A 23,226-nucleotide genomic window follows, 5' to 3' on the forward strand; every position below is an offset into this window, starting at 1 on the left:
AAATCTGTGACTTTAACGCACAGAACAAAAAATTAGCTTTAGATGTTTTTTCTTAATAATATTTGAATTAATGTTGTCGCAATTTTGTAGGCATTTACAGAATAGTAGTCCGTAAGTATAATCACACGCATTAATACAGAACATAAAAGAGTATGGTAGGCCCAAAAAGAGCCGCTGCTGTGATTTAAACAACATGCTAAATTATTCTCAACACATAAACACAGTAACATTAAAGCAATACTGACAATAAACAATAAAAACATCAGCAGTAATTATTGGTTTGCAAACAGATGTTTAAGTGCATATGACAGGTTGGTAATGAACATGATCATGTTTCAAATTTGACTAAACATTTTTGCTTGGTTGTCCCCAGTTTGACCATTTTTGTAAAGTGTTACCTGGCAACCACACTGAAAAACAAGCGCCAAAGTACATTTCAATGTCACAACAGTTATGATTTGACAATAAATATTACCTGATAACTCCTTTATTTTGTTGAATGATCATTTAAACTGTCAGAAAATTGTATCAGTTAAGTGTAAATTGTCTCTGGATTTTCTCCAAAAACTGGAAATTGACTGAAACTATAATAAATACACAGTTTCTATATCACCAAACAAAGTAGACTTAGATCATATTGTTTAGACATAAGTTGTGCTCCAAAGTTTTAAAGACAGCAATGGTCAGTCTTTTGATTGACCAAATGATGTCTTTCCTCGTTTAAAGGTGCACTATGTAACTTCTGCTTCTCTCCATGGAGATGGTTATTCAGTATCGCCTTAAATGTGTATATCTCCAGTCCAGTTACAGGTCAGATCTGCGGGGCGTTGAGCCTGGTCAAAGTTAGAATCTATGTTTATCAAGATACTTTTAGCAATGAAAATACCTGTAGTTAAAAAATGCAAGATATAAGTTTAATGCCATATTCAAAACATTACGGTCAAAGCGACAATAACATAGGCACGCGGTGTCAGCCTCCAATCTGGAAAGTTACATAGTGCAGCTTTAACTCAGTTGTACAGTTGGTGTTTTCTTAAGCTACAAGCTACAATGTGCTACATTCAAAAGTGTGAACAAAGACGTTGTTTTGTGGATATATATTTAGAGATATTTTGTAAACTTGGGAAAAGGAAACATCACATGTAACATGTAACATGTTACATATTACATGTTACATATTACATGTTACATATTACATGTTACATGAGGCCAGTCCTCCACAGAAGACAAGACTATTTCAGTGAAAATTTCCACAAAAAGTCCACATAAATAAAATCTTAACAGGCATATGACAGGTTCTCTTTCTAATTACGGGTATTACTTAGTTTGGTGAAATAGTAACTGTGGTAAAATTACATGATCCTTTTAAATTTAATTTTTTACAAGAAAAAACAGGAATTAGCATTAGAAACATCACCAAACTCATGTTGCCTGGTGCTCAAGTGGTTAAAGCAGCAGCACACAAGCACAAATCGCAGCTTTGACAGTTTGTTGTATGTCCTCTCTTCACTCATAACCATTTCACACTAAACTGTCCTGTCTAATAAAGCCTCTGGGCCTTTTTTTTTCTTCTTCTTCTAAATTAAACTCTTTAAAATAGAAAACAATCAGTTCTATCATCTGTTTTTAGAAAAACAAAACGTTTCGACATTCTCAATCTCCTGGACAAATGAGGGATTACACCAACTCTTTAAAATAGGCAGAAAAAAGAAAAAAGGTAGTCACTAGTCTAATCTGTCATATGCACTTTAGGACTGTATATTTCTAGTAGCCCATATATTTCCATGAATCACTGCATACAACATTTATGCAGGACATTGTAAGCGCGACTCATACGGGCGTGGTCCGTCTGTTCACTCCGTCTTTGAGGTCTTTCTGGAAGCAGTTGTGCACTTGCAGAAAGCCCCCTCTGTCCCGCTCTGGACTGTAGTTCTTCCCCACTCTCTTGGCTGTGTCCCGGGGCAGTGAATACAGCGATATGTCCCCCATGCCCAGAACGCCTCCTGTCTTCATTCCAACCGGAGACGCGTCACGGGACGGATTGCTGGAGCGGGAGCTTGAGCGGGATCGTCGCCGTCGGTAGCGATAACTTGGGATGCGGGAGTACGGCGAGGAGGAGGAGGTGGCTTTGATGAAGTCGTGTCTGCCTCTGAAGCGAGTCTCTTTGTTTTTCTCGATGTAGATGTTGACTGCCAGCACTCCCACCGACTCGGCCACGATGAAAGACAGCGCCCCAAAGTAAAACGACCAGCCGTAGTTGTACTGGTTCTTCTTGTCCTCGTCCTTTTTGTCGCTGGGGTCGCCGGCGTTACTGGAGATGTACACGATGATGCCAATGATGTTACTCAGACCTGTATGAAGTCAATGAGGGACAGTCAAAGTTAGAACATTCTGACTGATGACGTTCTATAGTAACAGTCACGTTTAAAGGTGCAGTCGCCGTCTTGTTTCCATGGAGATGCTATTGTTTTACCTAGAATGTTTCATAATACGGCATTAAGGCAAGATACAGGTCAGATCTGTGTAAAAGTGACCCTGCTCATACTGAAAAAAATGTCAGATAGATATTTAATGCCATAATGTAAAGCAGGCAGGGCAATAATCTGGATTTGTATTTGAAATTTATAAGAGATTTATAAGAGTTCTTCTATTGAGAGTGTTTTTAAAACTTCCTATAAGTTATCTGTTCTTTTCCTCTGTATCTACCTCTGTGTCTACCTGCGTTGCAACAATGAAATTTCCCCATGTGTGGACAATAAAGGAATATCTTATCTTATCTTATCTTAAATAACTCCTAACTTTACAAAATAATACAAGAATACAACATAATCTGCTCCTCATTTGAGAGTGTGACATTCTACATGTATTATTTAATTAGCATTGCTGAACATCCCTCCCGATAAAACATCCTCCAATTTATCCAGACTTTGATTAAATTAGAACTTAATTGCCGTACTAAATCAATACACTGTAACCAAACAAGTCTAGTTAAGAATTGGACACGAGTCCCGCGATGCAGCCCATAATCACACTTTGGTGTAATCGCCAATCTGATCGCAAATAAATGAGAAATAGCACAACTGGCACTTAATAAAACCTGGATGGCCTCATAAGAGTGTATTCAAGTCACTGGCCCTTCACATTTTAACTCAAGGAACACACTTTGACTGAGATTAGTAAGAACTCCTGAATATTCACACCTTCCCTACAGCCTTTCACCTTCTGTTTTTCCTCTGAATTTTTACTGCGTGTCACTGCCAATTAGTGAAAATAGACTGATGTGGAGAGTGAGAAGGCTGCAAAAAAATGTATGAGTAAAATATAAATAGGAGGTGCAAAACTATGCAGGGAAAGATGCTAATGATGTAATGGTACTTGCAATACTTCAGTACACATATTTAATAAACACACTGGATAAGTACACAGATAAATGCATTTGCAACAATAACAGTCACTCATTCTAAACATCAGCTGAGAGATTGTGGTGCGGTCGTACCTGCAGCGACAAAGAGGATGCCGGCGCTGAGGAGGATGTTGTTTCGTCTGCTGTAGATGCGTCCCACTGCGACACACAGACCGCCCAGCATCAGGAGGATGGTGCTGAGGATGGGGAATAGACTGGAGGCCCGCACGATCCCTGTCCACGCAGGAAACGAACATGAATCCAACGCTAAAGGTGCTGCTCTGTTATGTAAGGGCTGTCTCATTGGGGAACAGATACACAGTAACACAAAAGAGATTTATCCATTGATAAAAAATATATATATATATATATATATATATATATATATATATATATATATATATATTTTTTTTTTTCCATCTTTATCTTTATCTTTATTATTTTTCCCCCTCCATCCCTTGTTAGGAAATGGGAGGTTTTGTCTATAGGAATCTTTGTTTATAAGAGTTCTTCTATTGAGAGTGTTTTTCAAACTTCCTATAAGTTATCTGTTCTTTTCCTCTGTATCTACCTGCGTTGCAACAATGAAATTTCCCCATGTGTAGACAATAAAGGATTATCTTATCTTATCTTATCTTATAAACTATGGGACTTTCAGTTGTAGTTATGAGATAAGTAGAGGCCAAACTAAAAAGATGATGCTTAGGGCTGTCTTGTTTTTTGAAGTTGAACGTTTATTTCTGTTGAGACTTTTTAGACAAACAATTTGAAGCGAATATTTCACCCTGGAGGAGCATTAAGCAAGCTTTATTATGTGGGTTATTTGGCGCTCAGACTTCGTGACAGACAGTGAGATTTTGGGCGTGCCATGATATTAGATGTCTCCCCGAGGTCTGGAGACTGGTGGTCATAGGATATGATGAAGAGGGTAGAGAGGACGATGAGGACGATGAGAGGGATGCAGAGGAGGAGGTGGGGAGGTGGTGGACTGAAAGACAACTGCATGAGGGTTTAAATGGGGCATGCTGTGCATTGATTGGGTGCAGAGGAGGTGCGCTGTGCTACGGGGAGGAGTAACTCGGGTGCGTTTATTGAGGCTGGAGAGCAGGTGGCCCCGGTGTAGCAGTGGACGTAGATTGGGTGGAGTTAGATCTTCAGGCTGAATGGAAACCAGCTTCTTTTGTTGAAATATGGAGACTTAAGGCTTCTAAACAGAGAATAATAAAATAGTGTATAATTGATGATTTTTACATTTTGATGTCATAATAACACTGTCTTTGTTATTAAAAAAAAGGTATTTATGTAGAGTCTCTATCGTCCAGATAACAATTACGATTATCATTTAAGTACGACCATTATTGTTCATAGTCGATTAGTCAAGATTAGACGATTCATTGTTGCAGCTATAATGAGGGAGACGCTGATAGTATGATTCATATAACACTGTTTGAGAATCAGTGGCACCAAAAAGAATCTAACAGAAGGAACTGTAAGCATCAGGCCAAGCTGAAGATTCTCTTTTATGGCTGGTGAAGATGAACCTTTGGACAATAAAACATGGGTGGATACAGAACCACAATGGCGTCCCCGACACAGCCTGTTTAATGATGTCTCACTGAAACACCGGATATGAGACAAAGCCCGAGACAGCCCATTGATAACGAGGCCAGTGTGGGAGGTAATTCAAAGTCAATTTGTTGCCAAGCGGAGAAATAAATGATTTAGTTTGAACTGTAATAACAAGCCTGGCCCACGTAGTTTGGACAATTTTGAAGCGCCAACAATTCTCCCTGATGTATTCATTGAACTCGAGAGCGACACCTCATCCCTTTGTATGACATCAGTGCGGGGGAGGGCCCGGCATGTCACGACACATTAATGGCCTTCGGGATACGTCCATCATCGCGGCGACAGTATTGAAGGGTGCGGAAGTGTCTGCAGATGAACTTACGTAAGATGTACTCCGAGCTGTCCGTGTCGTAGTCATTATCCTCCGGAAAATGGTTGATCCTGAAGCAGCTGCCTTTGTTGATACCTGTCAGCGGGAACACAGACAGAGCGGGGAAAGCAGAGCGTGGACAGAGGTTTGGTGAGGAGAAAAAAAATAAAGGCTAGGTTTTGTTTTATACGACACACTTTCTATGCAGTAAACAAAGACGCTGGAGCTGCTCATATATGTGTTTGGTGTCCCCCAGGCAACATCTGTTCAAAGACCCACTGTTTGCACTGTGTAAAACATTAGGATGATGAATATTGAACCATTTGAAAGTTTTCTTGGTCTTTGTAACTGCAGAGTTGCATTATATGGATGTAAGTGGATAGGTTACACCAATGTGTGGTAAGTCAGTGCTTTTCCTAAATTTCTTTTCAGATGGGACCTCGGTAAAACTTAAAGGTCAAATCAATCAATCAATCAACCTTCATTTATAGAGCCCTTTACAACACTTAAAGTGACCAAAGTGCTTCACAATAAAATCAAGGCAATACAAAATACAGAACTAATAAAAACAAACTGTACAAAATAAAGTGTCATTACATTACAGTGTTAAAAGACAGTCTGAATAAATACGCTGTTTGCCTGGATTTAAAAAGATTAAAGTCAGTGATGGTGCATGTCGGGGGCAGTTTGCTCCAGAGTCTGGGACCAGCAACAGAAAAGGCTCGATCCCCCCAATGTTTAAGTCTGGCTCTGGGGACGTCCAGTAAAAGCTGATTTGTTGATCTTAGAGTCCTGCTTGTGTTACGAGCAGAGAGAAGCTCAGCCAGATAAGGAGCTGCCAGGCCATTTAGAGCTTTAAAAACAAAAAGTAAACATTTAAAATCAATTCTAAAAGAAACAGGAAGCCAGTGAAGATTAAAAATAACTGGGTGATGTGCTGACGTCTGGGTGTGTTGGTTAGAAAACGACACCGACAATTTATTCTTGAGCTGATAAAAGCATGAATAGTCCTTTCAAGGTCGGATCAAGTCATACAGACGTTTCAAAAACAAGTCTCTATGCTTCCAAGACCTATGTTGCCCCGACAACAGGTTGTATTCATGAGGCACGTCTTTACTGCAGTTTGTTTTGTGTTTTTTACTGCTTTATTGTAGAAAAAGAAAAACATTTCGATAGAAGAAGGGTTCGAGCTGAATTAATATTATTTATTATTAATCAATATAAGCTTCAGTGCACGAACCAAAAAGACTCTGACTAAATTTTTACCGATATTGTCGACTCGAACAGAACTAAACACAGACGATGCTCATAATTATTACAATTTAGGGGCAACTGGGGTAAGTTGAACCACCCATTAAACCTCAAAAGGTTTTACATTTTATTGGAATATGAAATAAGTTGAAAGGATACATTCTTAAATAATGTCTAAATAAAACTTAAGTAAATTGGACTGAACATTTTTTTTTTTTTTAATCTCGGGGGAAACTGTTTTGGGGAAAAAACGAGTACTGTAAAAAAGCCAATTCATTTGGAAGCAAACGTTTGTCATGTTGCTATGGTTATTTTGCAAGCTATAAAACATATTCACAGTTTGGTATAGTTATTTGGAAAATATATTGTTAGATGCATTTATTACTTTTTAGGTAAATATATAATGAATTGATTTGATTTGGTGATTCACTTTTCTTTTTAAAAGCCTGTTTCTCTAAAATGATGAGTCTTACCACAGTAATTCTACAAACAGCCAGAGAACATCCTAAAATGTATAGAATGCTTTTTTAAATTCAGATTGTAGTCTCTCCTATCCTATGTCTATTATTTTAAAATAAATAAGAATAGAAATAAAACTAATCTCGTCTGAATAGGGCTTAGAAGATTTGATACATGTGTGGATATTGATCAAATTATTGTCATGTCTGTGTCCTATTTATCATGAGTCAAGACGATCTTGCTGCATATGGGTCACAATGAACTATTCTGTGTATTTTAACTATTCTGTGTATTTTCTAATCATCTGTGGACTAGTCTAAACAATCTTAAAGCGGACGTCATAGCGAAGGTCAGGCCATGTTTATCAGACCCAAGCAACAGCGATATAAAAACACAGCTAAATCTTGTGAAGAGTCGAATCTCAGCTGCAAGACGAACAACACGCTACTGTTTTGACAGTTTTCCATGTTTTCATCAAATAAAGAACTTGAGAACAATCTTCGCCTCTCGCAGTCTGTATAGACTTCGACAGAATTGGTGGAGGATGCGGGTCTCTCATCGTGCTTGGAAAGGAAACATCTGAATTTTGCTCTAAACGATTCTCTTCTGGATGTCGGCTGACGACGCAGAGCGTCCAGTAACGGTTCAGCTGGGAATTATGGGAGAACAAGGACCGAGCCAAAAGAGAGACAAGAGGAGTGGATTGCCAGTTTATTTTTGACTCACAATTGTGACTGGGACGTTCAACAAAAGTAAGGCAGAAAACTCTTGTATTTATTACAAAAATCTGCACATTGAAAATACTAAATTTGCCAAAACTAGACCTAAATTTTGTGAAGTATGAATTTAGTGAATGTTAGCTCATTAGTTTAGACAATCAGTTGGACTGATTTAAAGAGGAGTTGGACTCCAAAACACGTTGGACGTGTAAAAGTACGTACAATCAGTTGGACTGATTTAAAAGGGAGTTGGACTCCGGAAAAAATAAATAAAAATAAAAATAAAACGTGGGACGTGTAGGTAACTAAAGGGAACTAAGAAAGCTATTACTTGGCTTAAAGCATTCTACTGACAAGATTAACTACCCTCTGTGGCTAGGTGGAATTTTTATTTATTTAGTTAATTTTATTTTTTCAAGTTTGCATTCTATTTACATTTTAAATTTTTTTAAATTTAATTAATTTTTTGTTCGATTTTTAATTTTTATTTTAAATCTTTAATTTTAAATTTTAATTTCAATATCATTTTTTCCCTAAACATATTTCATTTCATTATTATTCTTATAATTATTGTTCAAATTATAATAATAATAAAAATAAACCTAATTATTATTAGTTGTATTGTTTTGTTTCTTTTTGAAATACCACTGACTGCCACACTTTTTTATTATCAAATAATAATAATAATCAAACATTTTAAATTAAGATACAGATAAATTAAATAAAATGAACCTTATTCCAGTCAAAATTAATACATTTTTGAAGGATCTTGAAAACACAATCCGTGCAAATGAACAAAACCCAAAGGAAGCAAAAAAGCAAACTACACGAATGAAGAACCTCTTCCAAAAATATGCTGAGAAAAAATTGATTAATCACAGTGATGAAGCTGTGGCTCCTCCCACAGAACAACAATGGAATTGTATTCATGAATATCATCAATCTAAGGTCCTGCATTACAAAACACATCAAATTTGGACAGTGAAAGGAAAAACTGTTGACAAAAAGAAACTGAAAGAACATGAAGAAAAATTATCATTTTCAGTGAAACTACATAAAATGGCAAAAGACATTTTAATCAGAAGAGAGAGACTATTTTTGGCCAATATTCAGGTGAAACCAGAAGAGCATCAAACAATCAGAAAAAACAAAATGAAATAAAAAACAGAGCCAATAAGCGCATCCCTTTTGGCGTGAAAAACAAAGATGAAGACTCTAGAACAGAGGAAGAGAGCGAGCAGACTGGGGTACAAGGTCGATGTCACAGCTATAGCGCCCCCCCACCTCTGGCCAAAGGAGAACTGCAGTGCCCCTCCTCTGGAAACGAACATCATAGCGCATATGCACAACTAGCAAAAGAACTGAAGAAAATTATGACAGAAACGGAACAAGAAAAAACAGCCCCCCACACTTCTACTCCAGCGGTTCCTCCCCTGCAGGGCTCATCCATGGATTTATCTATGATAAAAGGTACAACCAGAACCATACCACTGCTGCCAACGAAACATGCTGTAGTCTCAGGTACTCTAACTATGGTCCCGTCAGAACCCACTCAAGAACAAAGACAGATGCAGGATTTGAAGGAACAGGTGTTGGCTCTGACAACATTGGTTTCCAGCCAAAATCACATCTCCAAATTCATGCTCGAGCAAACAGTGGCTCAAAAAGAACAACTTGCCACCAATGCATGGTCACCACCTGGGTTGGCTTCGGACACAGATGAAGAAAGAAGATTACAACGACTACTGGAAGAAAAGGAACGGGAAGTGGCGGCTGATCTACGCAGGAAACAAAAAGGAAAAAAACTTGGACAAAAGGGGGAAACAGTCCTAGGAACTGGGCTAATAGAAGCTGAAAGTAAGAAGCAAGAACAGCAGAAACTCCACATTCAAAGAGGAGTGGAACAACAGAAGGAAAACGGGTTCAGACCCATTTGTGTCAACACCACATCAATATGTGGTGGGAGAATTCACAGGAATGGTGGATGAGCATGGATACGACAACGCTATCTTGAGTGGAGAACTTCACCCGCTCCCCGTCCACAAGGGTCCCAAGGAGGAAGAGGATGAATTTTCTAGCAATGAAGAGGCTCCTCCTCTTATTGCACCTCTCCGAATGACTGCAAGTAACCAAGAAGTGTACCAACCATTCGCATTGAAAGATCTAGAAGGACTGATGTTAAAACTGCCCGAACTGACACAAGGTGCACCGGCCTTCCTCAGAGCATTGACCACGAATACAGCGGGAGAAACACTTTGCTGGGGAGATGTGTCTGCAATTCTTATAAGAGCAACAGATGAGAATACGGCGGCCAGGATCCGTTCTGAAGTATCCAAACAGATTCATGCTCCAGTTAGAGCATCCACATCATTTGCCACCTTAAAGCCTCAGTTAACTCAGGTACTTAAAGGAATGTATCCCACCTGCCTTCCTGACGCACTGTTGGCTCTGGAAATGAAACATGATGAAGACTACTTTACATATAAGCAAAGAGCTAAAGCACAGTTCCATGATGCAACTGGAGAGCCCATACAACCTGGTACTGGCAACACTCTCATGTTCTTTTCTACTCTGGTGAAAGGACTACCTAAATGTGTCCAGGATCAGTTGGCTGATGTTGTTGGTCTTTCCTCAAAGACAGAAAAAGAGTTTGATGCCAACTGCCAACATCACGTTGCACAAGTACCTGAAGGAAAAAAAAGGACGGAATGAGGATATGGAAAAAATGAAAATGGCAAAGATCAAATTACAACTCAAGAAGCTTCAAGAAGAGGTGAATGATAAAAAGAAGGAAAATAAGTCTGCCAAGGTAATGACTGCGGCAACAGAAGATAATCCAGTGTCAGACAGTGCCCAACAGATTGCTATGGCGGTTAAAATGGTCATGGGACAAGTACAACCCATTATGGCACAACCACAGGCAGTCCCATCCGCCACAGGACCAAAGAACAACACATCTGCTTCAGAAATCATCTACAATCAAGGACGTGAACGTAACACATTCTCTCGTGGAAGAGGCCGTGGGGTAAGAGCAGGAAGAGGACAAAACAGGTTCAGCGTGACTCCTGATCAGTGCTTAAACTGCTTTGGAACTGGACATTGGGTTCGAGACTGCCCCATAGGGCAAACAAAAAGAGGTCAACACCAAATGGCCCCAAACCAACCTGGCCAAATGATGAATATGAGCCCACCCATGTCCAGCCAGAATCATCTACCACCACCCTTGCCCCTTGTGGTCTCCCTGGTTATACCACATCTTTGGGCCTTGGGGTGGCACTGTTTCTGTTTTTCACCATTATTGTTATTGCCTGTGTATTGATTATGATTGGATGCTATGCTGTCTTAGATCACTTATAGAACGCTTGATTGCATCTGCTCTTACTAGACAACCCGCTTATCTTTTGACCCTGATTACACACGCTATTACTCTGCCAAACACGAATCTAACTCTGATAGTGACAAGACTCCTAGACTTTTTCCAGAATCTGATTACTACATCCCACCATGTGTTTACACTAACTGGGGATGCTCCTTGTCTCACACCGTTTTATGTCCATGATGGGTTATGTTTAATAAATGTTTTCTTTTATTGAGTTGCGATATTATACAATGATTTAATATGATTTTTAAACAGTTAGTATGTTTTTGGGGGGTTTACGTTCTATTATTTTGTGAGGTTGCGTCTGGCGCCTCTTGAGTGTGATCACATGTGGATGTGATCAAAAGGGGGAATTGTGGATATTGATCAAATTATTGTCATGTCTGTGTCCTATTTATCATGAGTCAAGACGATCTTGCTGCATATGGGTCACAATGAACTATTCTGTGTATTTTAACTATTCTGTGTATTTTCTAATCATCTGTGGACTAGTCTAAACAATCTTAAAGCGGACGTCATAGCGAAGGTCAGGCCATGTTTATCAGACCCAAGCAACAGCGATATAAAAACACAGCTAAATCTTGTGAAGAGTCGAATCTCAGCTGGAAGACGAGCAACATGCTGCTGTTTTGCCTGTTTTTCCATGTTTTCATCAAATAAAGAACCAAATAAAGAACGATCTTCGCCTCTCGCAGTCTGTATAGACTAAACTTCGACACATGCAGGTTACTGACGGCATTATTTCAGAGGAATGTGTTAACAAAAATGTAAGACTGCATATTCTTTATTAAATATTGTAAGTATACAGCCCGAAACACTGTGAGCCATATCTTGCTCCCAGAGGTTAACATGAGCCTATTCCAGGGGGCGGGGCCAGGGAGCTATTTTGCTACTAATGAATCCATGCTTTAACGACCTTAACGCTGGCGTAAGAGGCTGGAGTGGGATGGTGCCAGTCCAATCATAGACTCATAAAATTTGATTGTATTCATTATTCTGCACTCGTTTTGAAGTTTATTAGTTACAATTCTGGCCATTGCAGAATGCACCAGACCACGCCTCAGTTTCCTTTACTCCACCTCATATTTGAGCATAATCACGCCTAGAATTCTACCCCCTGCGCTGTCATCAATTGCGCCGACTGCGAAGTGTGACCGAATGTAGTGATTTGATCTCAGAGACATGGAGAACACAGGAGGGGGAGGAGGTCCCAGCAGCCCATTTTTATTACTCAGCATCTCTTTACCATGGCAACCTCCCCCCACAAACTCCCCCCGGCAGCCCAGAATCACATTTGAGCCCCGCTTCTCTGAGGACGCCTTTGACATCTCACTAATGCATTCACGGGCCTGATTCACTCGCCTCGCACAGAAACACAACACCACCGCTACGCTCAATCCATTCAAATATCTGAATCAAAGAAACCTTTATGTCCACTTTGCCTTTGCCGTTCAAAACACATTATCAAACTGTTGACGGAGTTCATGTTCGGCTTAAGCACGACTGACCGAGTGTAGAATAGGACTTTACTTTACCGCTGAAGATGGCCACGTTTCTAAGATAAAAGATGCTGAATTAAATGCAAGTAATGCAGGGTGCAGTCCTTTAACACAACACCTCTCACACCTGATTTGAAACGTGTCAAAGCACACTTCCTGTTCATTTTTAGAAGTGAAAAGCCACTTACTAAACATAGGTAAGAGCTGGAGATGGAGGTTAAGATGCTCATGTTATCATGTTATGAAGTGTAACGTATCGTATTGTACATTTGCAGATTAAGATAGTTTGGATTTTTGTGGTAAAGGATTGAGCGGGAAGATAGACCACATTTAGGCGTGTATTTGAAAATGGGCATGAGATTGAGCTAAAATAAGACAATTTATTACTTGAACACAACAAGTGATGTCAAGTTTTATTTGATTTATTTGAAAAGGGACACTACACATTAATCAACATCAAACAGTGTAAATGTGCACAATGCACCCTAAAAGTGACAGCTTAGATGATCAGTGTTCGACAAAAGGATATGATTTTGTCAAAGTTTGTTTATTTGTTTATTTAAAAGGATCTAATTAGCTGAAAGCGATGCAATCAGCTAGTTTTCCTGGATCCATTACAATTAAAACAGATTTTATTTCAAACACATTCACATGGTTATCATCCATCCATCCATCTTCTACCGCTTTATCCGGGGCCGGGTCGCGGGGGCAGCAGTCTAACCAGGGACTCCCAGACTTCCTCCTCCCCAGACACTTCCTTCAACTTCTCCGGGGGGATCCCGAGGCGTTCCCAGGCCAGCCGAGAGACATAGTCTCTCCAGCATGTCCTGGGTCTTCCTGGGGCCTCTTCCCGGTGGGACATGCCTGAAACACCTCCCGAGGGAGGGGCCCAGGAGGCATCCGGAACAGATGCCCGAGCCACCTCAGCTGGCTCCTCTCGACGTGGAGGAGCAGCGGCTCTACTCCGAGCTCCCCCCGTGTGGCAAAGCTCCTCACCTTATCTCTAAGGGAGCGCCCAGCCACACGGCGGAGGAAACTCATTTCCCCCGCTTGTATCTGCGATCTTGTCCTTTCGGTCACTACCCAAAGCTCATGACCATAGGTGAGGGTAGGAACGTAGACCGACCAGTAAATCGAGAGCTTTGCCTTTCGACTCAGCTCTTTCTTCACCACAACGGTCCAATGCAGCGACTGCATCAAATCAAATCAAATCAAATCAATTTATTTTTGTAGGCCCAAAATCACAACAACAGTTGCCTCTGAGGGCCACAGGGAGAAATTAATCAACAATGTCTGTGGTGGCGATGAAGTCAGACAATGTCTGTGGTGGCGAGGGAGTCAGACAATGTCTGTGATGGCGAGGGACGATGTCCCAGGGTCCTCTGTCCTTAGACTCTCCTTCTCGGCCAGGAAAAACTACAAAAAAAAACTCTTTGGGAAAAAAGCGTAGAAACCTGGAGGAGTTCCAGTGAAGGAGAGATCCGACTCTCACAGACGGACAGACGGACACGAGGGAGACTGGAGCTGGACCCACTCTTCAGGCAGATGAGGGACCGACTGAGGCGAACTGGACCCACTCTTCAGGCAGATGAGGGACCGTCGGAGGCGAACTGGACCCACTCCTCAGGCAGATGAGGGACCGTCGGAGGCGAGCTGGACCGACTCTTCACTGCAGCCGCTGCACCGATCCACCTGTCAATCTCACGTTACATCCTTCCCATACTCGTGAACAAGACCCCGAGATACTTGAACTCCTCAACATGGGGCAAGGACTCCCCACCCACCTGGAGAGGGCAAGCCACCTTTTCCCAGTCGAGAACCATGGCCTCGGATTTGGAGGTGCTGATTCTCATCCCAGCCGCTTCACACTCGGCTGCAAACCGTCCCAGTGCATGTTGCAGGTCCGGGTTTGATGGAGCCATCAGGACAACATTGTCTGCAAACAGCAGACATGAGATTCTGTGGTCCCCAAACCGGACACCCTCCGACTCCTGACTGTGCCTAGAAATTCTGTCCAACATGCACTGGGAACAGGTCTGACTTACTGCCGGCAATGCAAACACAGCTCCTGCTCCGGTCATACAGGGACTGGACAGCCCTGAGCAAAGGGCCCCGGACCCCGTACTCCCGGAGCACCCCCCAAAGGACACCCGGAGGGACACGGTCGAAAGCCTTCTCCAGATCCACAAAGCACATGTGGACTGGATGGGCAAACTCCCATGAACCCTCGAACACCCGGTGGAGAGTATAGAGCTGGTCCAGTGTTCCACGACCGGGACGAAAACCACTCTGCTCCTCCTGAATCCGAGGTTCGACTATCGGTCGGATTCTCCTCTCCAGTACCTTGGAATAGACCTTACCGGGGAGGCTGAGGAGTGTGATCCCTCTGTAGTTGGGACACACCTCCCGGTCCTCCTTTTTGAACAGAGAGACCACCACCCCGGTCTGCCAGTCCAGAGGCACGGTCCCCGACCGCCACGCGATGTTGCAGAGACGGTCAACCAAGACAGTCCTACAACATCCAGATACTTTAGGTACTCAGGGCGGATCTCATCCACCCCCGGAGCCCTGCCCCCGAGGAGTTTGCGAACAACCTCAGTGACTTCAGCTTGGGTGATGGGCGAGCCAGCCCCTGAGTCCCCGGTCTCTGCTTCCTCTTTGGAAGACGTGACTGAGGGATTAAGGTGGTCCTCAAAGTATTCCTTCCACTGTCCGACGACATCCCCAGTTGAGTCAGCAGGCCTCCACCCGCACCGTAAACGGTGTTGGTGAGGCACTGCTTCCCCCTCCTGAGGCTCCAGACGGTTTGCCAGAATTTCTTTGGGGCCGACCGATAGTCCTCCTCTATGGCCTCCCCGAACTCCTCCCAGGCCCGGTTTTTTGCCTCTGCGACAGCACGAGCCGCGGCTCGCTTGGCCTGCCGATACCTGTCGATGACCTCCGGAGACCTACAAGCCAGAGTGGCCTGATAGGCCTCCTTCTTCAGTCTGACGGCATCCCTTACTTCCGGTGTCCACCACCGGGTGCGGGGGTTGCCGCCACGACAGGCACCAGAGACCTTGCAACCACAGCTCCGAGCAGCCGCATCAACAATGGAGGTAGAGAACACGGTCCACTCGGACTCAATGTACCCAGCCTCCCCCGGGATATGGGAGAAGCTGTCCCGGAGGTGTGAGTTGAATATCCTACTGACAGAGGGCTCCACTAGACGTTCCCAACAGACCCTCACAATGCGCTTGGGTCTGCCAAGTCTGTCCGGCTTCCTCCTCCGCCAGCGGATCCAACTCACCACCAGGTGTTGCAGAGATGTGTCAACCAAGACAGTCCTACAACATCCAGATACTTTAGGTACTCAGGGCGGATCTCATCCACCCCCGGAGCCCTGCCCCCGAGGAGTTTGCGAACAACCTCAGTGACTTCAGCTTGGGTGATGGGCGAGCCAGCCCCTGAGTCCCCGGTCTTTGCTTCCTCTTTGGAAGATGTGACTGAGGGATTAAGGAGATCCTCAAAGTATTCCTTCCACCGTCCGACGACATCCCCAGTTGAGTCAGCAGGCCTCAACCCGCACCGTGAACGGTGTTGGTGAGGCACTGCTTCCCCCTCCTGAGGCTCCGGACGGTTTGCCAGAATTTCTTTGGGGCCGACCGATAGTCCTCCTCCATGGCCTCCTCGAACTCCTCCCAGGCCCGAGTTTTTGCCTCTGCGACAGCACGAGCTGCGGCTCGCTTGGCCTGCCGATACCTGTCAATGACCTCAGGAGACCTACAAGCCAGAGTGGCCTGATAGGCCTCCTTCTTCAGTCTGACGGCATCCCTTACTTCCGGTGCCCCCGACTATATCTAGTCGGTATCGCTCAACCTCCCGCACAAGCTCAAGCTCTTTCCGCCCCATTGAGGTAACATTCCATGTCCCTAGAGTGAGTCTCTGTGTCTGGAGATCTGGTCGCCGAGGCCCCTGCTGTCGACTGCCGCCCAGATCTCTCTGCACCGGCCCCTTATGGATCCTCCTGCGGGTGGTGGGTCCACGGGAGGGCGGCCCCACGTTGCTCTTTCGGGCTGTGCCCCGTAGGGAAAGACCCGGCCACCAGGCGCTCGCCATCGAGCACCCATCCCAGGCCTGGCTCCAGGATGGGGCCCCGGTGATGCCGATAACATGATTGTCAATCATTGCATTTCATCATATTTTGTTACAGTAACAATTTAACAGTTCTTTGAAAGTAATGTTAAATTTCAGTCTATCATAGTGTACAGTGCACAATTTTTGTTGTTGCAAGTGTTAAAAATCTAACACGCGACTCTTTAGGTTCATTTTAAATGATTCTCAAGACACAGGTAGTTTTAAATGACTTATTATTAAAGTGCGTGTGCCAGGTTTTTACCATTTTCACATTTTGACTTTATTCAGTGAATTTATACCTGTTGTACATATAAATCATACTTTTACACCAATCGAGTAAATATTTGTGGAGAAAATGTTGAATGACAGGAAGTGACATCACACTAGGATACTCATTCAAGTTCATACATAATTTACACAAAGAAACTACTTTTTTTGACTCTCTAAATATGAATTCAACAAAATAGAGTCGTTCTCATACATCTTTATTTGTCAAAAAATGTGAAAATACCCAGTGTTTGCTGGGTATTTTCCTAGTGTAATGTCATCAATTACAAACAGGATGTAAAATTATAAACCTAAGAAATTGGCTATTCTATGACATGAAAAATTCTAAATATATTTATCTTAACTGCATTTTAGTTCAATGAGTGGTCCAACCTGTCAGAGGCACTTTAAGGTGACGTTATTTGATTAGTAATGTGGTTCCAAATGGATATCGCTCTGTACAAAACAGAAGCTGGATTTGGGCTGTGGTGGGACAACACGATCGCTGCAGTTCTAGTTTATGCTTATGAATGGAATCACAGTAGACCATTTGATTCAATATAAAAGCAGGCATTTTAAGGTCATTGTATAACAAGGTGCCCAAAGTAACTTGTGTTGTTTTGTCTAAATTAAGCCAGGACAGAGTGGAATACATCAGTTCACTGCTTTTTCTAATTGAGCAACAACAAACAAGTCTTGCTTCGACTTCTTGTTGTGTACTCTCCCCAGCAATGTTTAATTTTAATGCAGAGCCCCGAGCAAACTTTTGTTTTGAGTCTATTATCATGCCTTTAGTTTATTTGATATCAAGAACTAGATCCTTTAACCTACTCATATGGCAGGTCTCAAGACACAGGTAGTTTTATATCATCAATCTGCAGTATAATAAAGCGTTGTCTCATCTGCATAAATTGATATTGACGCTTTTTTCACAATTAAAGGTAAGTCATTAATAAAGACAGAGAACAAAAGAGGTTCTAAACAGCTTTTCCTGTCCAAGTTGATGTGACGGAAGCAGGAAAAAAGTGTTGTGACCTGTTTAAGACCAGGGAACATTGCTGGAACAGTGTGGCATCAGTCATTTGCAGGTGGCAGTGGCACATTATTTTAGTAGCCTTAAACTTGTTTGCAATTATGTATTTTTTTTGTCGAGAGGCTAATCTTTAGGCAAGATCTTATCTTATCTTATTATTTGTAGAGCACAATTCGTACACAAGGCAATTCAAACAGGAAAAATGCATTAAAACAGGAGAAGTGCATTAAATTCTATTGTGTATTGAGATTTTAGATTCTGAGATTTACATCTTTAATCAGATACAGGTCAGAATTTGCTCTAGACAATATTTACAAATTACATCCATTAATGATTCAAATGTGGGTCTTTGTGCCATTTGGGATTTAACACCGTCTTTGTTATAAAACGTCCAGCATACTTTTAGAGTCTTTATTGTCCAGAAAACTGTTATTATTACTACCATTACTGGATAAGTCAACCATGTCGAGGACCCAGCAGGAGCCTTTTCAGACCTGGACATCTAAAACATACAAAAATAGCTATAACCCACTTATTTTACCCACTTAGCTTTGAAAAGAGGAATTGTCCAGATCCAACGAATGCCAAATGAGCTCATTCCTGCAGACAAAAGCTTTACTTTGAAATCTGATATCCCCCTGTTCAAGCTTGTTATATTTAAATCACAAAAAACTACAGAGTCTCAGCTTGAAAAAGAAAAAGAGTTCAACCGTTAATTAAAAAAAAAAACTCCAATATGTTCAGGAACGATGGAATGATTATTAAAACAATCATTCCGATGAGTTGTTTCCGCTCAATTTAACGCCCTTCTGTCTTTTGTCACTTTCATTTCAAGCAGATGGAGCTTTTTCGATCTTTTTCATTTTCATCCCCTTGAAACACTCAAACTTCCATCGACCCACTTCGCCGAAACGCGTCTTTGAGCAACTCGCGTCGTTTTGAGTGGTGGGCTCTCTTTGCACCGCTTACAGTAGGTGCGCGGAGCAGAGAGCTGAAGGGCCCGTGTTTTGACAAAAAGAGAAACAGAAGAGAAAAGTGTAGCGCTCGAGACGGGACGAGTCTGCTGCTGCTGCTGATGGCGCTCTCCAGGGTGCTAAGAGGCGTGCGGGCAAGTCTTTTGATTAACCTAAAATTAATCGTCTTTAAAAAGGTTGCACTGTAAGATGTGCGAGTGCATTTCGAGTAGACGTCGGCGACCGAGAAGATTTTACATTCTTTTCTGTGTGATTCACGGCTAAATATAGAAATGTAGGGAGGGAAAAGGGGATAAAACATGTTGCTAATCCACTCTTTTTTTGACGTAACCTGCCCCTCTGACAGCTCAGAAGTGATTGAACAGTTATGAATAAATGTATTAAATCTGCACATATTTGGCTCCTTGCAGAGTTCGGACGTGATGAATCGTCCTCTTCGGTCCGTACTTCTTGAATTGTTCTCTGATATACGCTTCACATTCATACTTCAGGTCACTTTTTGACTGCTTCTTATTCAAAAATGCATCATGTAAGAAAATGTAATAATGTAATAAGCAAGTGGCAAACATGGACTCCGAACATTACAGGGCGAACATCAAAAGACCCAGCGACCTGCTTGTCTCCGTCGAGATGTTATTGTCTGGAATGTTCCGTAGTATGGCATTAAACTTCTGTATCTCCATGGAAACAGGCAGGTAACGCCACCACGCCAAGGTACAGTTAAGATCTCTGGAGAGGCGAGCCCGTTCAGTGAGGATTCATGTTGTTCAAGGTATTTATGAGCAACATAATTTAATGCAAAGTAGAATGGTCTAATGCCATACTGTGGAACATTCCAGGCAGTGTAACTCCATGGCAACGAGCAGGTAGCAACTCCAAACCGTTAAAGTTACAGTGTGCACCTTTAAGAGAATGTAAATGTGCCTTTGAATGACAAAAAAAAGAGCCAGATGATCAAACCATGATCTGAACGTTTGAAACAAAAATGGTCAAATCAAATGAATAAGATCACATGCAGTTATCAGATTACTGAAATGTAAACACGTGAGTAATCTGATTTCAATCTGGCTGATCACACAGTCAGAGTGAAATGTAGCAAAGCAATAAAATGAAAATGAAATGAGAAAATGTGAAAGATCGAAAGTGGCATTTGTCTTCCAAACTAAATTATTACACACAGCATTTATTGCATTGATCATTACATTGATAACTGATAACGGATTGATTAACTGACACAGGGCTAAACATCGGATCCAATAATTGGGTTTTTCTGGCCTTGTAAAACCCAAACGTCCTCAGCCTGAGTTTGTTTTCGGCGTCTCACTGTGGACAACTTCATCACAAACAGGTCACCTGATATTTATATTGTGTTTGTGGATTGATCTCTCTCTCTCTCTCTCTAACTCTCTTTCTTTCTCTCTATCTATCTATCTGTGTCTATCTCTCACTTTTTTGCTCTCTCTCTTTCTAAATCTCTCTGTTTCTTTCTTTCTCTCCCTCACTCTCTCTGTCTCTCTCTCTCTGTCTGTCTGTCTGTCTGTCTCTCTCTCTCTCTCTCTCTCTCTCTCTTGCGTTCTTTCTTTCCCTCTCTCTTTCTCTCTCCCTGTCTCTCTGTTTATTTCTCAGTTTCTTTTCTCTCTCTCTCTCTCTCTCTCTCTCTCTCTCTCTCTCCCTCTTTCTATCCCTCTCTCTCTCCCTCTCTCTTTCTATCTCTCTTTCTCCCTCTCTCTCCCCCTCCCTCTCTCTGACTCAGAAAATAGTGGAAGCAACATTAGACAAGAAAACAATCAATAAGTAGGCCAGATTGTCAAAATGCCGCAGAGATTGGAAAATAAACTGCCAATAGCCTATAACTTTATGGTAGAAATAAGTAAACATGTGATTCACTACAACAGTAATAAAGAGGCTGTTTTACTGTAATAGAGGCCTTTCATTAGAATTGTCTTATCCTTTTCTACGGTGCTGAATAATTGATAACTCCGCTGACGCCATGGAGCATTGCGCGCGCACAAAGGAGACGGTGCGCGCAACAAGCAGCTTTTTCTATTTTCACGGGCTTCTGGTTCTAGAAAAGTACCTAATCCATATTGAAGTAGCAGTGCCAGATACTTTATTGTGATTGGAATATTTCATTAGCCAATTGCAATGCAGAAAATCAAAGTTAGACTCAATTAGACGCACTAATTGCCCAATAACTAATAACCTTTTCAGAAGTGAATGTTAAATGGTGCCGTGTTCAGTTGACACTTTACCTTCTATACAGCAGATCCTCCACAGCCCCGAGTGCGTGAGATCACCTTTCACCTTCTTGGCTTGCGTCTGGCTGTCGTCCGCGGTCACGTTGGTGGCGTTGCAGATGTGGGCGCGCGAGTAGAGCCAGTAGTCGGTCCCGATGGCGATGCTCATGAGGCTGAAGGCTGCGAACGCGCCCGCGATGGCCAGCAGCGTCTGGACCCCGCGGTCGCACCCGGCCATGGCCGAACCCGACGCACACGCGCTCCACGGCAAAGACGCGGCGGCTCAGGCGCGCGGGCAGGAGCGCGCGGAACACATCGCTCCGCGGGCCGCTCTCATCAACTTCAGACCCCAGCGGGCAATCGCGCGTCCCGGACTTAACTCCACAAATGATGGTTCAATCTACAGGTGACATCCATTTATAAAAGTGATACAACATCTGGATCCATGGAGCGCGAGGCAGCTGCACTTTACGGTTTAAGATCAGGAGGAAAGAGCGACGCTCACCAGACCGCGCCCTCCGCGCCTGTTGCGCGCCACAGCCAATCGGAACACGGCGGGTTGCGGAGGATAACATCATGTGCGATGAGAAAAGTGTTGAAGAACACGCGCGGACATAATGGATAAAGGCTGAGCTCAAAAAAGAACCACAAAAGTCACATCTTATCAAGCCTGTTGCGTTAAAGACAAGTGTATCAACTGACGCGTTTATAATGGGAATACTTCAGAAAATGAGTTATGAATATCGACTGTGTGCCATGTGTATTAACTTATGGCAGCTTATAGATCTAAAAGCTTACTGAGTATTAGTACGCATGTCTTTGGACACAGGGTTAGTAGTAGAGAAGAAGAAAGGTTTTTTTTTCTTTGAACTGTCTTGAAAACGTGGCTCCTGTTTGAACCCTGTCGGGAACCCTGTCAGGAACCCTGTCGGGAACCCTGCCAGGAACCGTGGGGATTTAATCCAAGTGAATGTTTTAGACTCGTAAGCGGGGACCTTCTTGATGTGAGGGTGTGGACAGCATGTGTCTTAAGGTTTACAAGGTTTATTCTCCACTTGCAGTGTATTGACCACATTGATACTTTGCAGTCACATCACACTGCATGTATGTCAATGGAGGTAGTTACCATGGTGACACTATGCACACAATAGGAAAGTCAGCCTGATACATTTTTAGTTGGTTTAAGGAGGGGTGTTAGCACCACATTTTCAGGAACCTGTGCTCAACACGAGTGTTCTTGGTTTTGTTTGATTTTCAATGTTTTAAAAAGTTGAAGCTGAGTAACTCAACCCTTTTCTCCCAGACGATACATTGGCACCCCAAAAAACTGTCTTACAAGGAAAAATATAGGCTAATTCTTTTCTGGATGCATACGAACAGCCATGATCATAAAATATTTTAGCGAATCAATAATTAGCAATCCCTTCATTAAAATACATAGGATCTAGTTTGGCTCACTTCACTAAAAACTCCTGGGACTCCTGAGAATCTACGGCTCCACATCTCCGGCTTTAAACCATGAGATTAAAGTCAATGACTGTTGTATTGTCAGTGCTCATCATTCACATCTGATCACAGCCGAACCTTCTCACCATGGATAGGGACTATTTGAGCCACTCCCCTCAGGGAGGAGGCCACTCCCCTCAGGGAGGAGGCCACTCCCCTCAGGCAGGAGGCCACTCCCCTCAGGCAGGAGGCCACTCCCCTCAGGCAGGAGGCTACAGTCCATCCAGACCAGAACCTCCCGCCACAAGAACAGTTTCTTTCCCTCTGCCGTTGGACTCATGAACACTTCTTAAACACTGTCACTTTAACTAATTTAATCACTCTCTGCACTGTTCACTTTCTGCACTAAATATGTAAATTCAACTGTAAAATGTGTGTACATAGTAAGTCTGTTTTTATTTTTATCAATGCATGCCCTTTTTGATTCTATACATCTTGTTTTTA

The 23,226-nt window shown here is 42.6% G+C and overlaps 1 protein-coding gene across 2 annotated transcripts; it reads right to left on the minus strand.

The window, feature by feature from the left end:
* Positions 1-1,732: 1,732 nt before the first annotated feature.
* Positions 1,733-21,518, minus strand: LOC140377476 (voltage-dependent calcium channel gamma-4 subunit-like). Of its 2 annotated transcripts, XM_072462903.1 has the most exons (4): positions 21,292-21,518; positions 5,355-5,438; positions 3,497-3,637; positions 1,733-2,351 (listed from the first exon to the last, which is right to left on the minus strand). In XM_072462903.1, the coding sequence occupies exons 1-4, from the start codon at positions 21,512-21,514 to the stop codon at positions 1,831-1,833; spliced, it is 969 nt and encodes a 322-aa protein (XP_072319004.1). In that variant the 5' UTR covers positions 21,515-21,518; the 3' UTR covers positions 1,733-1,830. The 2 variants fall into 2 exon arrangements, with proteins under 2 accessions (XP_072319004.1, XP_072319005.1); XM_072462904.1 differs by lacking the exon at positions 5,355-5,438.
* Between the last annotated feature and the right edge of the window lie 1,708 nt (positions 21,519-23,226).

This window comes from Eucyclogobius newberryi, unplaced genomic scaffold (assembly GCF_026437365.1).
Source record: "Eucyclogobius newberryi isolate DKJ021-1_F unplaced genomic scaffold, fEucNew1.0.hap1 SCAF_4, whole genome shotgun sequence".
In the NCBI taxonomy this organism is placed as follows: Eukaryota; Metazoa; Chordata; class Actinopteri; order Gobiiformes; family Gobiidae; genus Eucyclogobius; species Eucyclogobius newberryi.